Source organism: Poecilia reticulata, chromosome 7, assembly GCF_904066995.2.
Source record: "Poecilia reticulata chromosome 7, P_reticulata-male-v2, whole genome shotgun sequence".
Lineage (NCBI taxonomy): Eukaryota > Metazoa > Chordata > Actinopteri > Cyprinodontiformes > Poeciliidae > Poecilia > Poecilia reticulata.
In genome coordinates this window covers 4585362-4611426 of record NC_088836.1, presented here as the reverse complement: position 1 = coordinate 4611426, position 26065 = coordinate 4585362, and the positions used below count along the sequence as shown (strand labels likewise).

The following is a 26065-nucleotide window of genomic DNA, read 5'->3' as shown; positions in this document are numbered from 1 at the left end:
ACCTATCAGGACCGATACAGATATTGATATCGGATTGGTGCATTTCTAGTCCATGCAGAACCTTTCAAAATGATCCTTACCCTTGTGAAAGAAAAAAGATTGAAACTGAAATTTTTGCTCTCTCTTCTTTGCAAAACAACTGAAGCTCAGCTTGATCACAACAGAAAACATGAAGGCTCCAGTCAAAACCTTTGTAAGAAAAAAAAAAACATTTTAAAAAGTTTTTTTTTTCACGTTAAAATTTTCAACACGTGAAAATTTACATAAATAATTCAAATCAACACATTAAAGTTATTAAAAAAAGTCTCCACTGTTTTACTCCTGTTTATTGTGAATAAAATATAATTAGATACACAGACAGCACATTTGTCTGAAAACGTGATAAAGTTCCATTATGAGTTAGGAGTTTTAAAGGACGCTGTACGCTTGGAAACCCAGCAGCAGATCAGAGCTGCTGTCGGCCAAACGATTGTCTCATAAATGTACCGAGCAGCAAAACTTTCCCTGACAAATGAACTTAACAGCACAGATGATTCTGTTTGGGAACTAACTAATTAGAAAACTTCACTGTCTGTGTTTATGCAGACAGTAATAAACTCAGCTTCCTAGTGCTGGCTCTATGGTTTCCAGTCAAACCCAGTGTGAGCTCTGCTTGCTCTGAACTGGGGGATTGGCTGCTGTACTGGGCTTCAAATCAAAACCTTAATTACCTGAACGTTAGATTTTTCTAAATCACAGCCTAAAGTGTAAATTGCGGTACCAACACAACAACAGACGTAAAAGCAGTTAATGAGCCAGGGAGCAGCGGGGAGATGCTGTAATTATGATGTGGAGCGTCTGGCCCGGTGGCCCTGGAGCCGCTCCAGGGCAGATCCGTCTCACGGATCAATCGTTCCAGGATGTTTGAATGTCAGGCAGCGGGAACAGAAACAGCAGAGGTAGGAGGCGTTTAATGAAAGGAGAGCAGCGTCAGTGGTGAATAGAAACTAACAGCTTCCTGTTGGTTGATTAGTTCAGAGTTCGACCGAATTACAACTTGGTGTTTGTGGAAGACTGTGCAGAGCGTTGCCCTCTGTTCAGGTCTCTTCTCATTAACAACAGCTCTATTTCTGGACAATGGTAGAATATGGAAACACTTTGTCTGCTGACTCCACTCAGGATCCATTTTCACACAGCAGCTCTACAGTTTAAGATGCTGCTGGTGCAGTCTGGAAAATCTAGCAGGAAATGAACAAGTATGGAAACAAGGTCATTTCTCTCTCTCTTCCTGTCTCTCTTACTTATTCATTCATACTTTTGTTCCTACTTATGATCCTACTTTTGTTCCTTCTTTCTTACCTTTCCTTAATAGTTTATCGGCATTGTATGTCAAAATAAGCTAATTTTTAGCATACTTTTTACACATGGCAGAGTTGAATTTAAATAAGATGTTGTTTGGATCCAGTCTTTTTAGTTCTAAAGAGCTTATCAATTAAGTTTATTTGAATAGCACATTTCAGCAGCAAGGCGGTTCAAGGTGCTTTACATAAAGAACATTTTACTGGCAGGAAGGTGAGGGTACAAAAACAATAAAAATGACAAATGTTTCTGTATTACATTTGCATTTGTCATCAAAGTTCAGTGCTAAGCATCTGGTAAACCGAAACCTCTAAACTGAGACAGCATTTATTTGTATGATGTATCCCTGCTCTGTAGATGTAGATAAAACAGACTCTCCATCTGTTGACAGGTGTGTGTCTTCATAACATGAAAAGGAAGCTACTTTTACCTATGAATGTAAAATGCTAGGCCTGTTTTCTGTGTATGGCAGTTATTTATATTTCTCTTCACCAAAACGACTTGAGATCTTTCAACCTAATAAAAACGGTTTGATCCTTTGGTCCTTGGGTTGAGTTTCCTTTTTGAAAGAAGTATTGATTTACCTTCACTTAAAGGGGGAACTGTAATTGCTGCCATATAAACTGTACCTTTGCTATTGAGCGGTCTGTGAGTGTGTTCTTGACCAATAAGCTCATAATAGCATCTCGTTGTAGACAAGCTGTTCTGCTCCCTCACCTGATGTTGAATGAAAAAGTTGCTCCATCCTATATGAAGTGATATTGGATAAAATGGAATATAAATGTCATTTTCTCTGTGTTAGTTTTAGATGTTTTATGTCATATCTTGCAAGGACAAGTGGGTTTAGATGGCAGAAAGGACTTATGGGGAAGTAACTTTTTATTTTATGTTTTTCCCTTCGTGTTTAATTAATGGTGTTTATTAAATATTGTTATATTTTTGTTAATTTAAACAACACTCAAATATTAAAATTATGAAGTTCCAGCTCATCATTTTGGGACCAACATGGAGTCATCTGCTACATGCTTTTAATCAACCATCCAATAATTTGTACCTGGTAATTTGTAGGCCTCCTTATCAATATCCTGTAAGTTGCATGAGAAAATGATTTTTTTTTTCTTTTTTGTGGGTGGAGTGGTCACCAACACTTGCTCCAGCCCAGGGGCCCTTATTCCTCTAAATCCAGCCCTGGATGGATTAAGAGATGAATGTCATAACTCTTTTCTGTTTTAGGAGGATTTCTATTTATCCATTTACATAAATATTGTTCCACCTGAAGTTGGAACCAGATATTTTCAAACACCAAAAGCCCAAAAGGTTTGAACTCAAGTCATCAGTTTAAAAGACAGTTATTCTTGATATTGACCAAATGTATGGAAACTTTTGATTTCAAGGAAAGTTACAAAAGTTCTCTCAGAAAATTTCTCATTAAGTTTTCTGGCACTTAGAATTAAGAAAGTTATTTTTATTTGCTAACGAGGCTAAAACGAGAAATGTTTCATCTGATTTAACTTTGAGTTGTCTGTTTACTCGGTGTGTGTAATTTTCGGGTTTCAGCTGTGCACACATATTTTAGTTGATTTAAATAATTGAATTGTGTCATATTCCTCTATCAGGCAAAGGTCCAGAATATATATGTGCATATATTATACACTAAATGTAACTGAATTATGGTAATTATTGAATAAATTGATTCTCTCTCTAGCTTTATTATTACCCGATTTGGATTTCCCCCTCAGCTTGGTCAGAAAATAAATAGGCATTTTTTTATGCCATTTTCTGGTTCCTAAGATGAGTTTGATCGCTGTAATAACATTAACATTTTCTCCACTAATTACTGAGAAGTATGCAACTAAATATTTTTAACAAAATGTTAAATGGAAACTGAGACATCTGGAGTAATTTTAGCTTTTGTTGTTGTTGTTTGTTCACTAATGCTCTCTCACTGAGATTTTGCTCTGGATTTTATTTTAGGGGTATCAGTTTGACAGGGTTGAATACAAAGGTATGCCACACTACTCAGATTTGTTTATAACCTAAAAAAAAAAATCACGTTTAATTTCTCTTCTACACCACAATAAAGTGCCACTTTTCGTCAATCTATCAGATAAAATCCTGGTAAAATACATTGTGGTTTGTTCAATATGTTAATGTAACAAAATGTAGATAACTTTTAGAACAGAAGCAGAAAAACACAAATACATATTACAATAACACCAGGAAAAGTTTTTTTGTTTTGAATCTATAATCCACAGTGATGCTAGCCATACAAATGTCTTCAAGTGTTGTTTGTGATTTCCTGAAACTGCTTTACATTTCCAACACTCAGGGTAAAATTCTACATTCAGAGGAGGGAAAATGGATGGCCTGTACTGAAGAGTGAGATAAGCACAACATGGATAAAAGAATAAAATATTCAGTAAAGAAAGAGAAGAGGATGAAATGAGCGAAAAAAAGCAATGGGGAGTGATGAAAGAGGAGTAAAAGTATAGATACAGAGAAAAGTGAAAATAATAAGGGATGAGCAGCAGGGTCTGACCGGGGCCAGACACTGACGACGAGTTTGTTTTGGAAAATGTGAATAAAACCAGCAGAGTGATCACACATCGCAGTCACACAGTTTGAAATAATATTCAGACCTCAAATCCTTCTGAGGTAATTTGCTTGTTTGCAGTTTTGTTTTATGGAACCTTTTCCTCTGTTCTGACCTTGAAGGCCATTTTTAATTACTTCTCTCTAGAAAGAGATTTAAGGTCAGGCGCTGAGTTGGGATGGATTTTATTTAGCGTGCGTTGATGTGCCATGTGTATATCATCCTGTTGTTGCCATGGAGTCTCCCGGGGTGACGACGGACATGAAAAATAAAGCTTATTTTACTTAGAGAACATTGTCCATGAGTTTTTTCCTACTCTCACAATAACATGTTTGCTATCAGAGAACAGTACATTTATATGACGTTTTCTTTAAAAAATACCTCATAATAAAAAAAATATATAGTTTTGGATATATTTTAATATTTTATGACATTTGGAATTGAGCTCAGGTGCATCTGATTTCCATTTAGATGGGAGCTACTCAGAGGCACAGTTGGCAGTGGAGTGCTGTTGCCTAACAGCAAGAAGGTTCAAACCCAGCCTGAGGTCTTTCTGCATGACGTTTGCATGTTCTCTCTGGGTACTCCGGTTTCCTCACACAGTCCAAATATCACTGCTTGGTGAACTGAATACTCTGAATTGCCCTGGGCGTGAGTGTGTGTCTGGTTGTTTGTCCTGTGTCATCCCCAGCTGGGTTCCTGAGTCGAACTTTTTGAAAGAGCATTTTTGATCTTTGATGTTGACTCCTGAGTCTCTGCAATCCATCACACTCACTTTCAGCTCATTTTGTTACCTTCTGATCTCGTCTTGTGACAGCTGCTCAGGTATCTGTGCAGTCATGACCACAGGTTTTTGCTGACAGAAGTATTTCTTTTGTGACTTTACCATATTTAGATTTTTACATGAATTTCTTCCTAATAAGTTCTATCATTTTCTCCTACATGCTGGATTCTAGCCTTTGGGGCAAATCCTGACTGCTGGTGTTGGTGACCCATTCCTTTTTTTCCACATATTTCACTCTGCAGGCACTTGAAGCGTTCTTATAGAGGGAGTCCGCTGGGCATGTCTGTGCAAAGGTACTTTTACAACGGTTTACTCGGTGTCGCACAGTAAACTTCCCGATAGAAGCTGGTGTTCGTGTCGAACTGTTTTGCATGTTCTACTGAGCTGATAAGCTTAGAGTTGGCAAAATTTGTTGCAAGTATGCTTAATAGCTGGGCTTCCTCTTTGTGCTGCACTAACAGGCGTGCAGGGGCTGCCCTGGAGGAGAAAAAACGGGGCGAGGCACCCAACTAGCTCACTGTGCTTTGTCAAACTAACCAAAGCCTTAGAAAAACCTGTTCCCCCCCTCGCCTGTGGGGGCGCTGCATCAAGAAGCACTGTCGGAAACATGAAAACCTCAGAAGAAGACACTCAGGGCAACTTCCTTCTTCATAAAATGTAAACAGAAAAGAATTGGTGTCAGATTTAAGTAGTTGTAGAATTTCTCTTTTGTCTTTGGTAAAAGACCACAGGTCTTTTCTCCTGCTAGCACTAAACTTGTTTTGGTTGTTTTGACCCTAAGTTAAGTTCAAATAAATCAAAACCTAGGGTTTAAGGTGAAATGTAAGTGAAAATGGAGTGGTGTAAGAGTTTAGCGTTTGTAAGATTTCTCTTTGACTCAGTGGTAGTCCTTAAAAACTCTGCAGTCATGTGATTGCTCTTCCTTGCAGCTCCTCACCAAATACATGTATTATGCCATGCTTCATGCTAGTGTTCTTTCTGCACCATTTGGTTTATGTGCAGCAGTAAAATTGGATTTACCCAGTCCTGAGAGCAGAAGTACGTGCAGATTGCTGCATCCTGAGAGACAGATTTATTATTGCTTTGTTCTTCACAGTTTAAGTCACAGCTCAGAATATCCATCATCTGCCTGAGTGACTAAGAGTCCCTCTGATTCACTTGTCTTTCTTTTCTCACTCTTGCTCTTTACCACATTTGTCTTGTTACAACTTTCAGAGGGTTAATGGTTTATTAATGCAATAATTTCATCAGTTCAGGTCTTTTCCTTTACACTCTTGTTTCCTCCTCCTATCTCCTCTCTCTCTCTTCTCTTCTCTTTTTTTCCTGGCCCTGCAGTGTTTCAGCAGTAGCATCATGTTGGCTACCTCAGCAGTTTCTCCCCCACCTCCTTCCTGTATTCTAATGGCACTGCGGTAGCTGAAGATGTTCGTAGATGTCCTTGTGAAAACCTTTTCCACGGGTCGTTTCTCAGACTCATGGAATAAATAATGCAGATTGTGTGGATGACAAAGAGATGAGAGCGGATGTTGCTTCTTGAGCTGTATTGACAGGACTAAAGGGCACAGTAATGCATCAGATTCTTTGGCTCTTTGGAGATGTGGGCAACATTTTTATCCATTTTCTTTATGATTGCTTTCTAAGTTTACAGTCGGATAGAAATTTAAAGAGGAGCAGCAAAAGCAAATTTTGTGGATTAGCATTTAGATGCACCAATCTAATTCTATTCTTTGTGCTATGAGCAATGTCGTGCTTTTTATATTTAGTAAGAATGCACAACATATCAGCACTAACAAAGGTATCCGCCAATGTAAGATGAAAATGACAATATAAGTAATTTTTCTAACATATCTGTTTCAGTCTGATAAATAATACTGGCTCGATATAAACAACCGATATTTATATTTATCTTGTTGCTGTCTGTTCTGGTCATTTCCCCTTTCGCCTCCAAAGATGTTGAAACAGAAGTGAAATACATATAGTATAGGTGGATATTGTTTTTTGGCCATAACAACAACATTAATATTGGACATCAATATTGGTCCAAATGTTCATATCAGTGCATTCCTAATATTCAGAATCCCTAGTTGCACTTTCTGAACCATTTGAAAGAAGGTTTGTTACAGTTTTTTAAAAATATATTTGACCAAGGTAGTCAACCTATTGTTTTTGTCAGTTTCAGTTTCTTTCTTACATTGGCTGACTGAACAAATTAAAGTTGGTGTTTGTACATGTTTGACCAAGCTTGGGATGTTGTTGGTGTATATAAGTGTACTGTACTGGTTACCAAATTAATTTGTAATTCAGTACATTTATGTCTGTGTTTTAAAATATTGTATATGTAAATACCGTATCGTATCTGCTGATACTAAACCTCAGATATCGGTATCAGTATTGGAAGTGGTGAAAAGGAATCTCTAGGACTCAGCAGTGATTGACTGATTGTGTCAGGAGATGTCACTGTGGAATATCGTCCCTAGAGCCTACAGTGACAAAAACTTGTACAGAATTGCACATTTTTCTTTTTCATAAACGAAGCAGAAATCACAGTAAGACGTGGAAAGGCACAGAATTAACTGATATCTGTGAGAAGGAAATAATATACTTGCTTTGGCCACTGCAGCTCCCATACCCACAGTTACAGGTTGAGGCTGGGCTTGGTTCTGCATCTCTCCTCTCCACACAGACACAATGACGTGGTCAGCCACGGCGAAAAAACTCTCAAATACTGACACCCTCCTCCAAAAGACCTAAATAAATAATCTGAAGCTTAGTGCAAAATTCAGGGCCAGAGAGTTACTGAAGCTGTATCATAGCAGAGTACTGGGAGAAGGTAGAGGAGCTCAATTCTTTTCCACAGATATGTCATGCCATGCTGTCATAACAGTGACAGCTTCAACAAATACGCAAAAAACAACAACTACTTTTATAAATGTTTCATACAGCTTTAAATCCCTTTCAAAAGTAAATTATTACAAAGTAAGATAAAAATGCACAGCGGTAAATATAACTTTTTGTTACTCGCCTTATAGATCACAGATTATAGTTATACATCAAGTAAAGCTGAGGCTTTACTGCCACCTGCAGGTGAGAGTTTACATCATTTAAAGAATGAGTTTTGGACCATTACTGAAGAAAATTTTCATTAGTGTGAAAAATTTTAATTTCTGTTGTTTTTGTGTGAATTTCCATTAAAAACTGAAGGGACTGCTGGCTCACAGTTAACAGCTGATGAAAAATGAACGGATGGTTTCAACAACCACGTAACGTGTGTTATGGTCTTATGAACTTTTTAATAATCACAATGTCTCTGCTGGGCGTCTCTCTGCAGATGGGAAGGTGTTTGCCCTGGGCGGAATGGGAGCAGACACAACGCCTCAGGCTTTTGTTAAAGTCTACGAAGCAGAGAAGGATCAGTGGCAGGCCACCACCTCCATGCCTACGCCACGCTACGGAGCCACGCCCTTCGTAATAGGAAACAGAATTTACGTGATGGGTAAGATAACGCTACAGCGTTCACTCTCTCTGCATTCACTGGCTTCTGTCATGGTGATTCTCTTAAACTCTCCAAGCAGTCATATCCAAATTGATGTATTTTGCAAAACTGATATAGAAACATTTTATTATTTTTTTTACATCACCTCAGTTTGTGTACAGCAGCAACACATTCATTTGTTGCCACTTGCATTCTTTGACAATGTGTAGCTGTGTGTATGAAGAAACTTTTGCACACATTTGTAATTTAAAGTCTAATTTTGATTTCTGGAACTGAGTTCTTGAGAGAGGCCCAGTCTTTCACAAATGTTGGTGGTACATCTAGGTTTGGCAAACGGATCCGTTTTATCATCTGTTTTTGTTTTCATTCAGATATTGGCACGGAGCTGAGATCAGGGGATGTGTGGCTGTTGCTGCACCACAAACCTCTCAGTTTTGTCTTTATCTGTCTGGCACTTTCCGAGCTGTGAAACTCACTGATAGAAAGAGAAAAATGTGTTTCTCAGGTTGAAGAAACACTCAAAATCTTTGTACAGTAGCCTCTAGTAGCTTCTGCTAAGGGCTGCTCTGCAGATAAGGATAAACAGGCTGTATCTGTTAAGTGATTGACATTGAGTTTCCATCTAAACTTTTTTTTTTTACTTCAAGAAGACTGTACTTGCTCCTTCACACTGGGTAAATTCTTAACTATCCCTATATATTGGCTTGAACTTTCCATTAGAAGCACAATTTCACTTTTGTACCCTGTTGTCACCGAACGAAGACCCAACACGGACAATACAAACCGACTGGATGCTGATGAATCTTGCAAGGTCTTGGCTAGTATTTCAGGAGTTCAGGAACAGCAAGCATTATATTTTATGTCATTGTAATTTTTAGTTGGTTTTAAATGATCCAAATGCAGATACACGAGAAGGTTAAGCTGAACACTTTTATGAAAACAAAAGTAGAAACAATGGGCAGATTGCTGGTTCGATCCCCGCTCCACATGCCTCTTGTTCTTGGGCAAGACACTTCACCAAAGCCAAGCCAAAAATGTAACATGGAGCGTAGGTAGAGTCATGAGGATGATACTGGGAGGACAAAAAATCTGGCGAAGAGAGCAAACTGGGGAACTGAGGGATGAACTGCTTAATGTGAGCATTAATAAATACTTGAGGGCTGAACTACGACTCAAGGCGAGAACAAATCAGGGGGAAAAGAAGGACACAAAACTAAGAGCCAAATCCAAATACACAAAAAGCAGAACATGCACATAAGCTAAGAAACTTTATACAAAGGAATGACCTGGTAAGACGAGACCTTTTGAGCAACAATGAGTATAAGAACAGAACATGGCCTGATGAAAATAAACAATAAATGAGCTTCCATTACAAGTGTGAGCTGAGCTAAACGTTGTCAATACTCCTCTAATGTTGGAGAAACACAATTAAAATCACACATTGAGCAGTCATCTGTGACATGTCAATGTCATGTACTCACTGACATGTACAGGTTGACAGCGCTAAGGCCCTCCTCCTGGCTCTGATTGGTTGATTTTGGCCGAGCAGATGGCAGTAGGACCACAGGGAGAAAACAGAGGAGATTAATTTTTGTCACAGATCATCTGTCTGAACAACAAATATGTAAAAAACATTTTTGTAAAAGTTATATGCTGCAGTTTTAAATGTGCAAAAACTGACTGACATGTTGAGCTGAAGTTTCTTAAAGTCAAACATTTTGAAAGTTTAGCAGGTAATGTACCTTGAAGGAGAAGGATTAGAACTCCTATCCTGTAGCCGTGCTGTGTAATAAGGAGACAAGAAGACATGTGTTCAATTTCAGACTTAATTTTAGTCATTAGAGACTTAGGCTTAACTTACACATGTGAACATCTCTTTTTCTTAAAGATAAAGCATTTCTTTAAACTGACTCAGAATCTGAGCTGCCAAATCTTTTGTCCTTGACTCTTGTTTCTTTGCCCTCTTCCAGGCTTTAAATAGAAACCCCACACACTGCGACACTACAAAGACAAAACCTTTTTACCCGCCTGTCAAAGTTGTCCGAGGCTTTACTCATCTTTACTCCTGACAGCAACGCTGCAGGATTTACGAGCCACCAAATGAAGTGGCCTGTGCTGGGTTTCGGTTTGTGCGCTGCGTCTTGCTTCGCCGCGCCGGTTAAAAGATGGGATTCTTTTTGAAAACGCTCCATAAAAACAATGTAGAGAGATGAGCTCAGGAAGCTAATCCATCTTAGTAACAGTGGAGTTAATGATGCCCGGCCAGCGCACGAGGCAGAGAAGGATGGTTGGTTTAAACTGCATCCTCGGAGTCATGGCTCACACAAGCCTGGTATACAGATGATCTAATCTGTTTATCTACAAATCTAGGGGGATATTTATGCCGCTGATTTCATAACCGCAAATCCCGATTATTATGTCTCCATTATTATCTTACTTCAGCTCGCCGTCCCCTCCACAGCTAAGCATTGTGATTGTGAAATGTTGTTCCTATCCGGTGCACTCACGCTGTTTCTTCACCTGCTGCTCCTGGGGGCCGTTTCAGGATCAGTGGGTGTCTGAACCGGTTTAAATTTCACCACTTTTCTGTAACTTGACTTAAAAGGGCAGTATTATGTGTTTGCTAGGCACATGGTGTCATTTTATAGCACAATCAAGTAACTGTGTTTCCTGCAGTTGTAATAGATATGATATGAAATATGTCTTAAAATAATTTTTACTTGTAATTTAAAGCCTTGAAATTGGGCCTTTCTGAAACTCCGCCTTCAGGAAGTTATCATAACTTGACTCCTTTGTTAATCCTTTAACAACGTTTTTACAAGTGTTGCACTGAGAAGTATCCCAGACAATGAGATCAGCAGATGAACAGTTCCACCAGGTGTTAGCTAATTTCTGAGCTGAGTTGCAGGGAACAACTGTTCTGTGAAGTGGAAACTGTAGCTTGGAAACTGCAGCCTTAAAGGCGGATCTAGGTCCACCCAGGCGTTTTACACAGCTGAATGGTTACTCAAAAATACCTGAAAGAACCAAAGTAACACTCCAGGTATGTTTGTGATGAGGGAATAACATCACAACCTGATGTAAAGCTGAAAAAAGTAGATTTTTACATAATACTGCCTCTTTAAACATCAGGCTTCACTGTGGGAGAACCGAGAAAATATGCTCTCAATTTCTATGATTGGCTCTTCAGGTCAGGGATGATGGTCAGATTCAAGGATCAACTTCCTGAGTGTAAATACTGTACAGTGCTGTCTATGATCTTATCCGTGCATGACATGAGGTGTAAATAAATTAAGCTAATGAAAATACAAAAATATTCAGTCTAATTTTAGAAGAAGCTTTTGAATTTCAGCGGTTTCCATTAGAGGAGCTGGAAAAAAAAAGAATAAATTCTAATCACAAGTCCTAGTCTTAGGAATTTTAAATGTATTGAATATGCCCAAAAATCTATTTTACTCAGCTTAATATTTCACAAAATTATATTTTATCTATTTATTTAAGAAAAAGCCAGTCAGCTAAGCTAGCCTAAAACTGGTAATTTAAGTTGCAGAATCTTTGCACAAACTTTGTTTTGTTCAAATATAAACTGATGGAATCTGAAGCTGACTGGAATCTTATCATTGTGTTTCATTTGTTTACATTGTCTTTTCCTCTTCTTAGTTGTTGCAACCTGAAAAAAGCAGGAAACACGGTACACTGACCTGTAATGCATGCAACACCCGGCTGTCAAAAGGCACACGGGGTGACTGCCACGCTCTGTGCTGCCGGTCACCCAGGTCCACCCTGATGGAGAAGAAACGAGAAGAAACTTACTAGCATTTAGTCAGACTGTGGGGAATTAAAAGGAATTTGTCATGAGAACTGTAAGCAACTGGTTCACTCAACTATGAAATTTTAAGTGTCTGTGAAGTGTGCATGCAGAGTTTGCGTGGCTCATAGAATACACACAACACACCCCGATATGTGGGAGCATTTACTGGCTTCCAGTTTATTTTCAGAATTATGTTGAATATCTTAATGTCTGTTTTTTAAAGGTTTTGTCAGGTGCTGTGGCCTTTATTTGACAGTCAGACAGGAAAGTGGGTTGTGAGAAACAGGGAAAACATGTGGCAAAGGTCAACGGCATGAAGGCTTTTAATGCCATAAATGGCCGTAACACATTTTATCTCTCAGAAATTCTCTCCTTTCATGAACACGGTGTGGCATTGAGGTCAAAAGACCAAAAGCTGACAGAAGACAAAGTGAACACTATAATCAACTGAGAAATGCACTGTGAGCGACTCAGTAGGTTCACACAGCTGAGCAACCAGGGTCAAGGTACAAACAATACTTTGTTCTTTTGACGTCGCAAAAATCTATGAAGCACTTTGTTCAATTTTTGGATGTTGTAAAACGTATAAATAATTATAGGTCCATTGTGTTGTTGCGCCAAAATTTCTACCTTTCACATAAAATCTCCCAAAATGCACAAACAAAACATGAAAAAGTCAGAGAGGTATGGATACTTTTGGCAGCAGTTCAAAAGTCTCGATGTAGAATATTGATCTAACGTCCGAAGAACCTGCTGATTCACACAGCGCTCACATCCACAGTATTCTGCCGCATTCAACCGATCCTTTTTCTCTGAATCTCTTTCCTTTCTCTCACGCTAATGCTTCCCACTCAGTTCGACTCTTTGTCTCACTATCAGTATCGATCTCCATGTTATCCTGCCCACTCCAGCTGACCCTCTTCCACTTTCTTCTTCCACTCCTCCACATTCTCCTCTTTCAGCCACTTCTCTCTGCAATTTCTCTTTGTCATTCCCTCATTTGCCTCCTTTTTTGCTGTGATTTGCTCTCTCTTAGCGTCCATTGATCTTTCTCTTATCTCGTAGCCCCTAGCAACTGCATCTTGTGTGTTTTTTACCTTCCAGCACATTTCCTCAGTGCTTTTCCTCCCCTCTCTGTTTCACAAAATCCACCCTGTTCACTCAATGCCCGATTAACAAACATACTTCTTTCTCTTTGTAGCAGAGTTTTCCAAGGTTATGTTATGATTTATGAAGGTAAATAACTAACCCTAGTTATTTACTGCTAGGGGAGCATCCTGCTGCTGCGCTTTGCTCTTCAGCCCAAAATGAAATGTGGTCTCAAAGCTGTTCTGCACACTTGGTAGATTTTGATATAAATGCCACTGAAACTTTGTAACAGTGGAAGAAGTTAAAGAGTGAAATTCAAACAGTGGCAGAAGTTGTCTAGTTGTTCTTTGTACTTTTACTCAAATAAATGTCAGCCTTCTTGGAAGTTCATTCAGTTTTAAATGAGGTACACCACAATTTGATGACACTTTTTTTTACTCTAATCCAGCGGCTCAAAAAGTGGGTATGCGCTATACACGAGGCTTTAGAACCCCAGTAAATCAATACCTGCGTTTCCACTGACTATATGGAAACACGCTGAATGGAAACGCCAATTTTGGAAAATAAAAAAATCACGATTTGGCTGTATCGAAACAGATGTATATTGCAAAACTGCAATAAAAACACTTTTTCGCATCACATGAATCTCAAGATCAACAGTCGGATGTTACTGCTGCCGAAAACAATGAAGATGACAGAAAGTGGTTGGAGGATGATGGAGCGACATGCGTTCTGATGACTTTTTCACATGTGATTTTAATTGCGTGTTTTATTTAATGAAAACACTTGCAATTGCAAAATTGTGTTTTTTTTAACAGTAGTGGAATATCAACAACGCTTTTTTGCATATTTATAATGGAAACACAGCTAGTGACACAAAAAACTGATTGCCAATTATCACAAACAGCTGACGTCTATTGGATTTCACAAGCAGGCACGAGATTTGAGGATGATTGGTCAGGCATGGCTGGGTTGGATACGTTTTCCCTCCTAATACTGAAATATCATCATTTGGAAACCACATTTAGTATTTTGCCAGATTATCTTCATATTGATCTTGAATTTGCTTGATGATCTGAAACGTATAAGCAAACAGAAAAGGAAAAAATCAGAAGGAAATGTGTGAAAGAGGGAATACTTTTTTACATTAGTGTAGGATGACATTATGTCTGATATTAAAAGAAAATATGCTTTTATAAGTCTTCCTCCTTCTCCTCCTCCTCCTCCTCCTCCTCCTCCTCCTCCTCCTCCAGGTGGTCGTCAGGGAAAAATGCCAGTAACGGCACTGGAGGCTTTCGACCTGGAGATGAAGAGCTGGACTCGGTTCCCCTGCATCCCGAGCCGCAGGGCGTTCTCATGCTGTGCTACCAACGAGCGAAGCCTGTTCAGCCTGGGTGGGCTCCAGCAGCCGGGGCCTCATAATTTCTACTCCCGACCTCACTTTGTCAGCACTACGGAGGAGTTTGACCTGGATCAAGGTATGTTGTTATTTAACGGTATGTATTAACATTAAGGTACAATTATTTCATGTTAAGCTAATTTAGAGGTATATTTTATGTAAGGTACCTTACCTACCTACCTACCTACATACGGCTACCATTTTGGTCCAACTTTTACTCTTTACATTCCATCTCTCTTGCTCTCCCTTTCTCTTTTTCTTTCCCTCCCTGTGAGAGTGTCAGATTTCCATTAACACACTGCTCAATGTAAATTAAACACCAGTGTTGCTCATTATCCAATTGGTGCAATGAATGTGCCCAATCTCATGCAACACATAGCTGTGTAAGTGCTAGTTACCTTACTTTTAATGAATGCACTCAAACTCATATTGGCTTTTCCCTCCGAATATAAGAATTTTATAGTGGTTATGTAAAGTTTATATAAAGCATAAAGAAATTGTTGGAAGCTGGTTGCTGTGATGATTTATTTACATGCTGCAGTTTTCAGTGGATACTCCAACAGTCCTGAAAGGTTTAATTAATTTGACTACAGGAGATCAGTGACCTGTAATCTGTCTGCTACACACATGAACACGTTGACATTTTCACGCTGCATGAGCGTACTTAACCTTTTCCATTACAGAATACTAAATTAAGATGCCTTCTCTGCAGTCATTATCGCGTCCCTGAAAAAGTTCAGAAATTAATATTTTTGTTTTGTTTTTTGGTACATTTGCTACTTGAACTTTTCTCAGCTTTCAAAAACATGGTGTGAACAAAAAAATAAAGCTTTTCATAATGTCACCATAAGGAAAATAATCAGTCTTGTGAGCCTTCGGGCTGAATGCGTTACAGATTCAGACACACACAACATTTTTCTCAGACATTGACAACAGATATTTTTAATGTTCTACCAAGGAATTACAAACAGAAAATATTTGCTTTATGTACGTTAACATTTCTTTCTGAAGCAAGAACTCATGGGGTTTCTAAGCTGCTACTTTTCTAACTTCCCGTTGCAGCCAGCTTTACTGTAAGGATAATGTTGACTTGCAGTTAAAAGGAATCGACAAATGGAGATGAGTTTTAACTGTTTTTTTTTTTTAATTTTATCTCATGTTTACAGTGCTAATACTAACAACAACGGAGTTTCTGTTAGCTAAAAGTATATCCACTCTTACTGCTGCAAATGTTTCTGTTGAGTTAAATTGGATCTCCTTCACCTGGTATAACTTCAGTGGTTACAGCCCAAGGACTCCAGTGGGTTTTATGATTATTAGCAGGTAGAATTTCAACAATATTTAGTGACATACTTTTAAAAAACACTGCTTGGCTTCTCTTGGTAAAAGGGTTTGTGATTAACCTGATGCTGTATAAAATTAGCAACATGCACTTTCTTCAAAATAATACATCTTTTTAGTACCAGGTTGAATTCCCCGTTCATACCTTCAAAATTAAATAATTTTTTGGTCAAAAAGTCAACAAGATATTCAAACATATAAGCTAGTAAAACCTTATATTTTGTCCGACAGTGAACAGGAAGTGAGTAGTTGCACCTTTTCTCACACCTGTCATCAGTCTGATGTCAGCACTTTGAACTGGCTTAAATAATGTCTCCTGTTAAGGCTCAAAAGGTAAAAATAATCAATGCTTGGCTTTGTTTGCACGGCTTTCAATTAAAAACTCATTTATGCATTCCATCTTAAGTGAATTAGAAATTTAATCTATTTAGCTTCTATAATGAAGAGAAGGATGATGGCTTTGTTCCTCTGCAGAGGAAAGTAAGGATTCCTAATCAGAGGTAACTAAATCTGGCAAATACTGCTTTGATGAGGCAATAGTTAACAAGTTCTGGATTATTTGAAATGTTACATAAAATGCAACAGATCTGATTGAAGCAAAGACCTTGGACTTGGACCTGCTTTCATTATGAAGACTGTTTCTTCTGACCTTCTACATGTTGTCTAGCAACTCTGATGAATGGTGCAATCTTTTCAATGAGGTGTCTGATCATACTCCTGTTCATCTGATGAATTTTAAAAGGTTAGTTTTATGATTCAACCTTCATTCATCTCACTAGTCATCAAATAAGTTTTTACCAACTGAAGTTAAATATGTCTATAAAGCTCACGGTGAGTGTATGTGACCAGCAGTGCATTTTTTAAAGCTGCATTCACACTGGTTCCTATCTTGGTAGGTATGTAGTATTAAAACACACACACAGCAATAGAAAACAAACAAATGAAGGGGATTTTTAAATCAATTATTCCTGTCATGTCTTTGAGTAATATTTACTGCTTTTGATTCTTTCGTGTTCTGAGTAATTTACCTATAGATCAATACTAGTCATAGTGTTCCGCTGCATCATGCCCAAGTGTGTTACTTTTCCATTTCATCTCTCTTTCTCTTCCTATTAAAGAATTTGCCGACCTTCTGAGTATATCACTTAATGCAATAAGTGCCTCCAAGCGGTCAGATAAATTAGACATTAAGCGATGCTGTAGTTTCCCCTTAAGTTTCATGTGTGAAGCATCCTCAGGTGAGTGAAGCATTTGCATAGAACAAAGTGAGCATAAATAATATAACTGGTTCATTGCTGTGATCTGTATCTCACAGCATTGTTTTTGTAGCTGTTGTGCATATATATGCATGATATGTGAGGTTTGTGGCACTCGTATTGTGGGATTTCTTGTCACTTCCAAAGACTCCCTGGCTGTTTTGTTTGGCATGCTACAGAGTTAAATGTGCAAGTAGCATGGCTGGACAATATGGCTAAAGATCATATCACGATATAAGCAGTTCATATCAATCAATATCAGTAACTATTGATTAGTTTTTGTTTTAAATATCTGAACTACTCCCAAACTGACAACATGACTGGATATGTGACTGGAGAGTTTTCTTTTATCCAGTTTTCTCTCCACACCATTGTTTGTTTCTAAGCAGCACAGTGGCAAAAACTGAAACTGCTGCTATGCAAATTACACAACAAATTATTGCTATCTAACCAAAGAGTGAGTGAGTTGTTAGTTGTGTGTGTGGTTGTGGATCGCAGTTCAATGAATATTCTATATATTAAATATTGAATATTCTATTAAATGTATTATGTATTGATATTGATGACATATATCAGGATATATATTATTGATTAGTTTTTTTTAAAGTATTTATGACTTTTTTTCTTGTGTGGTTTTCTACTTACCTACGTTGGACATTTGGGTAATTTTTAGTCACATTTCTTTTTTTAAAAGGCACGTTTCCTTTCACTGTGGATTCCTTCTGTTGTTTGGGATTTACATCTTTTTATCTGTCAGTCCCTTTTCTATTTATGTTCCTCTGAGTGTTTTTCTTCCTGATGTACTGGGGCAGCATCGCTGTGATTGACATGCTGAGATTATACATCTTGAAAGCAGAGGCAAAAATAAAACTACCAAGAGGGTAGCTATCAAAGCAACTGCATTCACAACTGCAGTTTCCTTCTCATATAAAAAAACCTGCAGCCTGACACAGAGCGCAAAGTAACAAAACATGCAAATCAGCTCAGCTTCATGTGTGATTTAGTGAGACGAAATTGTGTAACTCGCAGGCATGTTTGTGAATCTGAAAGACAAGGTTGTGTGATTAGGCTCTTTATTAGAAGTTGTGACCCCGGAAGGCAGTGGAAACACTGAGCAGCTTCGTTACCTGTTCATGTTTTCTATTTACTGGAAAATGTTAAATCACCATGATTTGCATTTAAATGTCCTCCACGTCAGCAGTCAGTACTGCGGAGGAACACGGAGGCAAGCAGGGTTAATGGATGTTCTGGTGCTGGCTGTCAGTGAGTCATTACTGTGGGGAAGATACAGTATCACTGACTAAAAGCTGAAAAAGATACAGTAGCACTTTAATTATAATCACTGCTTTTAGAGTTCAGGCAACTTTCTTTTAGATGATCAAACATGCAAGCATAATAAACATAAAAGGCTGACCTGATATGGCGATTAAATGGTTTGCTACATCAGTAGTACACTTTTGTGTGTTGGTGTATGTGTGTGTGGGGGTGTGCGTGCGTGTGTGTGTGTATTTTTAAGAATAACTATTGGGAATTTTAAACATCCACACAAACTTTGCATAAAAATATCTTTATATTGACCCTAGATGTCTAGCAAAGATTTCAGTATGATAAACTGCGTTTACTGAGACATCTGTGGTTTATCCAGGCAAAACAGTGAGAGAGAGCAAGACTTTGAACAGATAACAGAAAGTCAAATTGAGTAGAATAAGTTTGAAGATTTCAACCATTATCTGTAACAAAACAGATTTGGAAATGTTTTGAAATGAACTGATATGGCGAAACCATTGCCTGGTAAAAACAAGCCTCTTGTTCTTCAGTTTGCTTCATCCAGAGGGTCTGGACTCTTGGTTATTGAGAAACTATTGCTTCCTGGTGGTGCGGACTCTGTTGAGGTTTTAAATTTTACCCATTTGCTAACGTTTGTCTGTGATCTATGTAATGTGTCAGCTCGACGGTATGAAGCTTACTGGAAATCGCCTGCACTGTAAACAAGCATCCTCTGCTGCTGAGTGCTGGGCTGAACGAGGCGGCTGTTCATATGTTAGCTTCATATTTGGACACCTGGCCGCCACAGACTGAATGACGTCCTTCAGTTCCTTCGCTGTTCATTGCTAAAACTACAGGCGGAACACTATTCTAAAACAGCAGAAAGTCAACGTCACTTTTCTACAGCTTCTCCTTCCGTTGACTGGAGGAACCCAAGAAAGCCCCGATTGGCTGTGGTTACAGAATAGTATAATAAGTCAATGGCCAGGCTAGCAAAACTAAAATAACAAAAATAAACAACTGCGTATGGCGAGACATTTTCTAACTAACTAAATAAATGTGATTGTCATTATATTTACTTGAAAATTTTCTCAAAGCAACAAATTATCATTTATTGCAATAACTTCTCAAACAATTTATCGCCCAGTAAAATGTGTTATTGTGGCCTAATTATCATTACTGCTCTTATATCTTCTTAAGCTACTACTGTTGAAGAGAAACTGCAATCAGCTAAAATATATATCAACAGTTTTACAAAAGGCTTTAATACATGTTCAATGAAAATCCATTTTCCTTATGTTCACCAACGTTAAATTTTCTGTCAAAATGGGTGCGGAGGTGGTGCTGGGGTAAAGCGTGCGGTCCATGTACTGACGCCTCAGTCCTTGACACAGCCATCACAGGTCTGAGTCCCGGCCTGTTGACCTTTGACACTTGTCTTCTTCCTCTCTGACAACCTATTTTCCTGTCATGTTTCTGTCAAATAAAGGCCACTAGAGCCAAAACAAATCCTTAAAACCAACAAAAAATGTCTTTTTAAAATTATTAAAACAAACCTCAGAGTTCTACCTTTTTTCTCTTCTATGTCATTTACTTATAAAGCAAGGCACAGCAATTTCACGAATCATTTCTACTACTAATGGCATTTTTTTATGAGCAGTCCACATGCTTTCTGCGTCTGCTGTGCTAACGCTGATCATCTGACAAACAGCTCAGCCGCTCCTAATGCTTTTCTTACTTTTTTGTCAATTAGGAAGGTGATGCCAAGCTGCTGACAATAAAACAAACACGAAAGAACCATCAGTTAATCGTTTGATGTCATTTGTTCCTCTCAACTGCTGCCACTTCCTCACTGCTATTGTGTTTGATCTTATGAGATGAAAATGAGAGAGTAAAATGCAACAGGTCGACACATTTATTTATGCTACGTGTTTCTGTGGCCTTATACCATGACAGCAGGATGCAACACTGCACATGAGTCTGTTGCCAAACTGTCTGATTGGGTGGATATGTATTCATTCATATTAATCTGGTATTCCAACTGACAGGTGCTGCAAACTACTATAATTATGTGAAGTATGAAGCTGCTTCGCTGCAGAAGAGGCGTGTATGTTAACTAAGATGATGATTAAAGGATCGGCTTGCTTTTCACACTATTATCTAGTTGGACATGCTGTCAAATGAAGCCTATAAATAGACCCTTGGGAGCGCTGGTGATGGCGGTGTGTGCTTGTGTTTGTTCGTGTGGATTTTCCTATTTATATGCCCATTTGTCTGCGGTGAAAAGGATGAGAGCAGTGCTGGGATGATTGCTGGAATGGCAAGGAGGAGTGGCAAAAAATCTAAAATGATACTGAAATGATGGCAGAAAACATCCGCGGTCGACGCGGCAGAGACTTGCAGCTGCGCTCGGAGAATCTCTGGATGCTGGATGGCAGTGAAATTCATTATGCCACACGAATGGCTGAAGCCTGTATCATAATAAGGCATGTACAGAGCGTGTCGTCTTTCCTGAGGGATGAGGCTGCACTCTGATATTTTCACAGATGCACAGAAAATTAAATGTAGAGTAGGGATAATGGTCTCGAACATAGTCAGTGTTAATACTGGAGCGAGGTACCGTATTTTCCGCACTATAAGGCACACCGGATTATAAGGCGCACCTTCAATGAATGGCCTATTTTAAAACTTTTTTCATATATAAGGCGCACCTCATTATAAGGCGCATAGAATAGACGCTACAGTTAGGGCTGCCACGCGTCCCGTATTGAACCTATACGGGACACGATTCTACAAACGTGGATGTGTAATAATAAAGAAGTGGTACCCGAGTACTTTATATAGTAGCTGCCCCAGTCATTGTTTCACTCACGGTGTTGGTGTTGCGATATTGTGCCCAACTGCTTTCTGGGTAACACAGACCAACCGACACGCTGCCACCGCAGTCTCTGTCTCTCTTCCCCCGACAGCCCCGGCTTTAAATGTATAGGAGCTGGTCCCTTGGTAACCCTAGTCAAAGCGCCTCGGATGAATGTCTAAAGCCACTTTGTTGATATAAAGAATGTCAACAAAACAGTCCGACTCGGGTCGGCAAGGAGAGCCTTGCGTGACTGGGCCGAGGCGTGGCCGGACGATGGTGACCCTTCTCCGTTCACGCACAGCATGTTCCTGGAGAACGTGGTGCTAAATGACCTGCAGACGACCTGATTATCATGTCGGTAGGTAGATAGGTCAGTCAAACTTTATTAACAAACCAGCGTTCTGACAACTATCCCAGAATGCACTGCGCGCTTCTTCTTCTACGGGCGAAAATGAAGTTGGCGGCTGCTTACCTGCTTACCGTAGTTGCTAGACCTGTTGTGGCTCAATATTGGTCCATATATAAGGCGCACCGGATTATAAGGCGCACAGTCGGCTTTTGAGGAACTTGAAGGTTTTTAGGTGTGCCTTATAGTGCGGAAAATATGGTAAATAGCAGATCTGGCAACAAAAACTCTTCCAGACAGTTCATGAATCCAGTTGCTCACAATCAGCCTCGGTTTGTTACAGCAGTTATTATAAGGTCATTTGCCTATTTTAAAATGTAAGGAATATTTAAACATGACAGAATGAAGGGGGTAGGAGTGGTCAAGCATTCCCCATGTGCATGAATTAACAAATGGTTGATACAAAATAGGTAGCACCATTTTAAACCTTGAAAAAGTCATTTGTGAAACGACCAAAACTCCAAACATTTTCTAATGACAAAATGACCAGCAAAGCTTGGTGGACAAAAAAATAGTGCTGTAGTTGTACATTAGATTTGATCTGGTCTTTTCAGGAAGAACATCTTTTCATTATGTTAAGAATAGAGTTTTGTCAAATCTTATCATTCGAATCCCTGGATTATTGTAATCTTTCCTCACATGGTACTTTTTTCATAGGTGGTACATTTTTGTTCAAGTGGAAATCTCCTTTCCATACTCTGGATTAGCTAAATCCCTAACTGTATCAGAGAGGAAGAGATACAAGCGATATACTTTCTGATGGACTGTTCTTTGACATAAAACCCGCTTTTGAACAAAATGTAACCCATAAAAATGATATTTACTGTCAATCTAACTAGCTTAGTATCAACCCAGGGAACAAATCTGTCTTAAAGGGGGATGACCCATATGTAAGTGAATTGTGTAGTCATGAGCTTTTTCAGTTACAGCGTAGCTTTGCCCCCCGTTACTGTGTTATTTACTTTCTATAAAATTTGAGAATTTGTACATTTTATCCATCTCTTTCATCTATACTACCTTATCATTACTGGGTCAGAGGGGAACTGGAGCTGATCCCCATTGGATGAGAGAGAAGATGCACCCTGGACAGGTCACCAGTCCATCACAGACACATACAGGACAAACAGCCATGCTTGCAAACACTCTTTTGAGGTCAATTTGGAGAAACCCATTAGTCTAAAAGTCACAACTGCACTGGCAGAACATGCAGAAAGACCCCAGGCTGGGCTTTCTTTCTGAAAGTTAACAACTGTGCCACAGTGCAGCCTCTGGTATCCTATAATTAAACAGAATACTTTAATAAATAACAATAGACAACTGAGTAAGCAAGTTCAAAGTCTAGCTTTTAGGATTTGCTCAGTGAGGGAAAAAGCCCAAAGGACATAGTTAAAGAAAGTAAGTCCTTTTAGTCAACTAGCTCAAATTTGAGATGCATATTATGCTTTGTGGGTTTAAAGCTTGTTTCAGCTACACAGAGTCTAAACATTTCCACTTCATCACTTTTACCTCATTACAAAGTTTACATCATGCTGACTAACACACAGAGGCACCACATTTGTATTTGAGCTTCCTGACGACCATTGGCTGTCAAAAGGCCTTCTTCACTGCTAATGAACCTCCCACCTTTATAGTCCATAAAACTATTTACACAGTTGCAATATTTTATTAGCAATTTCCTGCATGTGAGGCAGTTTAGATGCAGTAACTAACGAAAGTGCTGAACAGTGGAGAGGTTTTATTACTAACACACTCCTTTATGGCAGAGTCTGCTAATTATATCTAGAGTTGTTCCAGATGCACAACTTCATCTGTGCTTTCAGTGCTGTATATGGTAACAAAGTTAGCTCATTATTTGTACACCAGGACAAAGAACAAATGTCATCTTTAGTTCCAAATGAAGCTACTGGAATGATTAAATGTTCGTCTGATCACATTGCTAGAATCTGTATTGTGTGTATACCACAGCTATTACTGAGATGTAGTATACACCTTTGTTATTATCTTAGGCCAAAAAGCTCAGAGCGCCAGTGATGAAGGATCCCATTTCCTTTTATGAGAAAACAAAAGAGCCAGAAGATCAATGGGGTTTTCTAACATTAGCTCTGTGCTGTTTAACTTACCGCTCACACCGAATGAGTTCATCACCATATGTGTCAGACATATCAAAGCCTGTTATTCCATGTAAATTTCCGAGTAGCTTCTGTAGATTTGCTGCCCTTTAGAAACACAGTCGGACAGCGCATTGTTAGGAACACATCCGAGGGTTTGTGTTTGATGTGAAAGGCCAAACCGGCTGGCTAAATGTAAAAGTTACAGTAGATGAACTGAAAGGAGATTATTTGAACTAAAAACTCCCACACAGGAAACCGATGACAGCATGCCAACATGAAAAAACACAGAACAGATGAGTATTTTTGTCTATTTCCAATCACTTCATGAATATTTGGGCACCTTCTCACTCAACTAACACCGGAACACACCGAGGGGCAGATGGACTGCAGGTTTGACCGACATATATGTAAATATAACCTTAAATTAAGAATCATGTTACATCCTAGTCAACTAGTAGGCAATTTTTGCACTCTTTTCACATTACAACCACCAACTTTAGAGTATTTTATGTGATCGACCAACACAATGGAGTTGTTGCGGCCCCTGGCCTCTTGAGGCTGTGCAGGCTTATTTGTGTTATGCAGGTTCAGCTGTGAGAGAACACATTCCTGATTGGCTGCCTGAAGGCTGCTGTAAACTTCATAAAACTGGACCCAAAGGCCATTGTGAGTGCTCTTGTCTCATGAGTTTCTTGGATCACCAGGTCTTTCATTGAGATTAACCAGCCATGACTTCTCAGATGGTGCTAGTAGGATGTGAACCTTCATCATTCAGCAGGAGCACAAGGAACTACCCTATACTCACAAACACACAAAGGGTGTCCCTTTGTGTGTTTTTTATTTCTCTACCCTTTTGGGTTGGTTGGACATACATTGGATTGACTTGTTTGGACACTTTGTAATTTAATTTGCACTTATTATTCTTCAGTTTGTTAACCCTCTTTTTTTTGTATTAAGCGGGCTAAATTGTATTGTTTTGGTTTTGTGAAACCTTCTTTTTGTAATAAATCATTTTACATTCCACTTTTTTCTGGACACATCTTTATGTCACACCCCCTGGACCCATAGACCACCTTCGGGACGTAACAGGAGTGAATAATAGTCTAGTAAGAGGGAAAAAATTTACAAATAAAAAGCTTGGTATATGATAATCCCCTTTACTCTCCTGCACCTAATGAAATTCATTGCATTATATTTCACCATCTTAGTAAACCTTGTTTGTGAATAACTGTTCTGTGAAGACCAAGAGGCAATGCGGACAGGTCAGGGAGAAAGTTGTGAAGAAATTAAAAGTATCCCACTCTTTACATAATGCCTGGTTCACACAGCAAGATTTTACAATTATTGGGCTTTTTTTTTTCAAATCTTGAGTCCCCCACTCATAATAAAAAATCTTAAGTATAACAGGTTTGGTTGCTCAGTGTGTCATCGTACAGGGCAAAGACAACAAACACATCATACACAAACCGATTTCACTCTCCAACATTCAGATGTCAGATAGGAAATCTCGAAAAAAAAAACCACCCTCAAGACCAAACGTGGGTGTAGAGTAAACAAACATGGCCGACTGTGAAGAAGCAATTGTGATAGTTTGTGAACTACTGAAATTAGTGTTATGCCCACCAGACTCTTTGGTGCGCAATTGCATTTAAAAAAAACAAAACAATTTTATTAGAATTCCCCTCCATGTTTCCGTCACATTTCTTTGTGATCGATTGTCTACACGTCGCATTCAACAGGCTGCGTTCTCGTTTGTTCTCATGGAACACCAGACATGGCAGGAATCTCTTCAAATTATCTTAAGAGCCGTACTGATTATCGGGTCATTCTTAAGATTGTCGGAGGGTGGAAATAAGGGAAATGAAGATGTAAAGAAAAGCTGACACCTGAACTAGGCATAAATCATTGAACTCTATCAGTCCAATATCTGAAAATGGAAAGAGGATGGTAGAACTGTGAACCTACAGAGACACAGCCATACACCGAATCCACACAAGGACAGCTCTACACTCTATACATCAGATTTTTATAGAATAGGACTGAAAAAAGCAATAAAAAGTCCTGCTATCATTTCACCACCAATCCTATTCTAAAACAGGAAGCTAGTCAGAGTTGATTGAAAGGTAGATGGTGCTATAAACATGATTATCGTGGAAGAAAAACAAAAGGTTACCTTCCCACTGGACACTGCACCAAACTACAATGAGGTAGTTTAAATCAATGGATACTCGTGTTTGGCCCAGTCAAAGCCTAGGTCTAAATACAATCACGTCTCGTCGCAAAAGCTCTCCATACAATATCACTGAGGTGTACTGAGT

The 26065-nt window shown here is 38.9% G+C and overlaps 1 protein-coding gene across 4 annotated transcripts in view; it reads left to right on the top strand.

Moving 5' to 3' along the window:
* Positions 1–26065, top strand: part of klhdc8b (kelch domain containing 8B) — a 173087-nt gene that overhangs the window by 106783 nt on the left and 40239 nt on the right. For all 4 annotated transcript variants that reach the window (XM_081608631.1, XM_081608632.1, XM_081608630.1 and 1 more), the window contains 2 exons: positions 8044–8208; positions 14362–14586. In XM_081608631.1, the coding sequence (XP_081464757.1) occupies positions 8044–8208; positions 14362–14586 (390 nt within the window). The remainder of the gene's footprint in view (positions 1–8043; positions 8209–14361; positions 14587–26065) is intronic.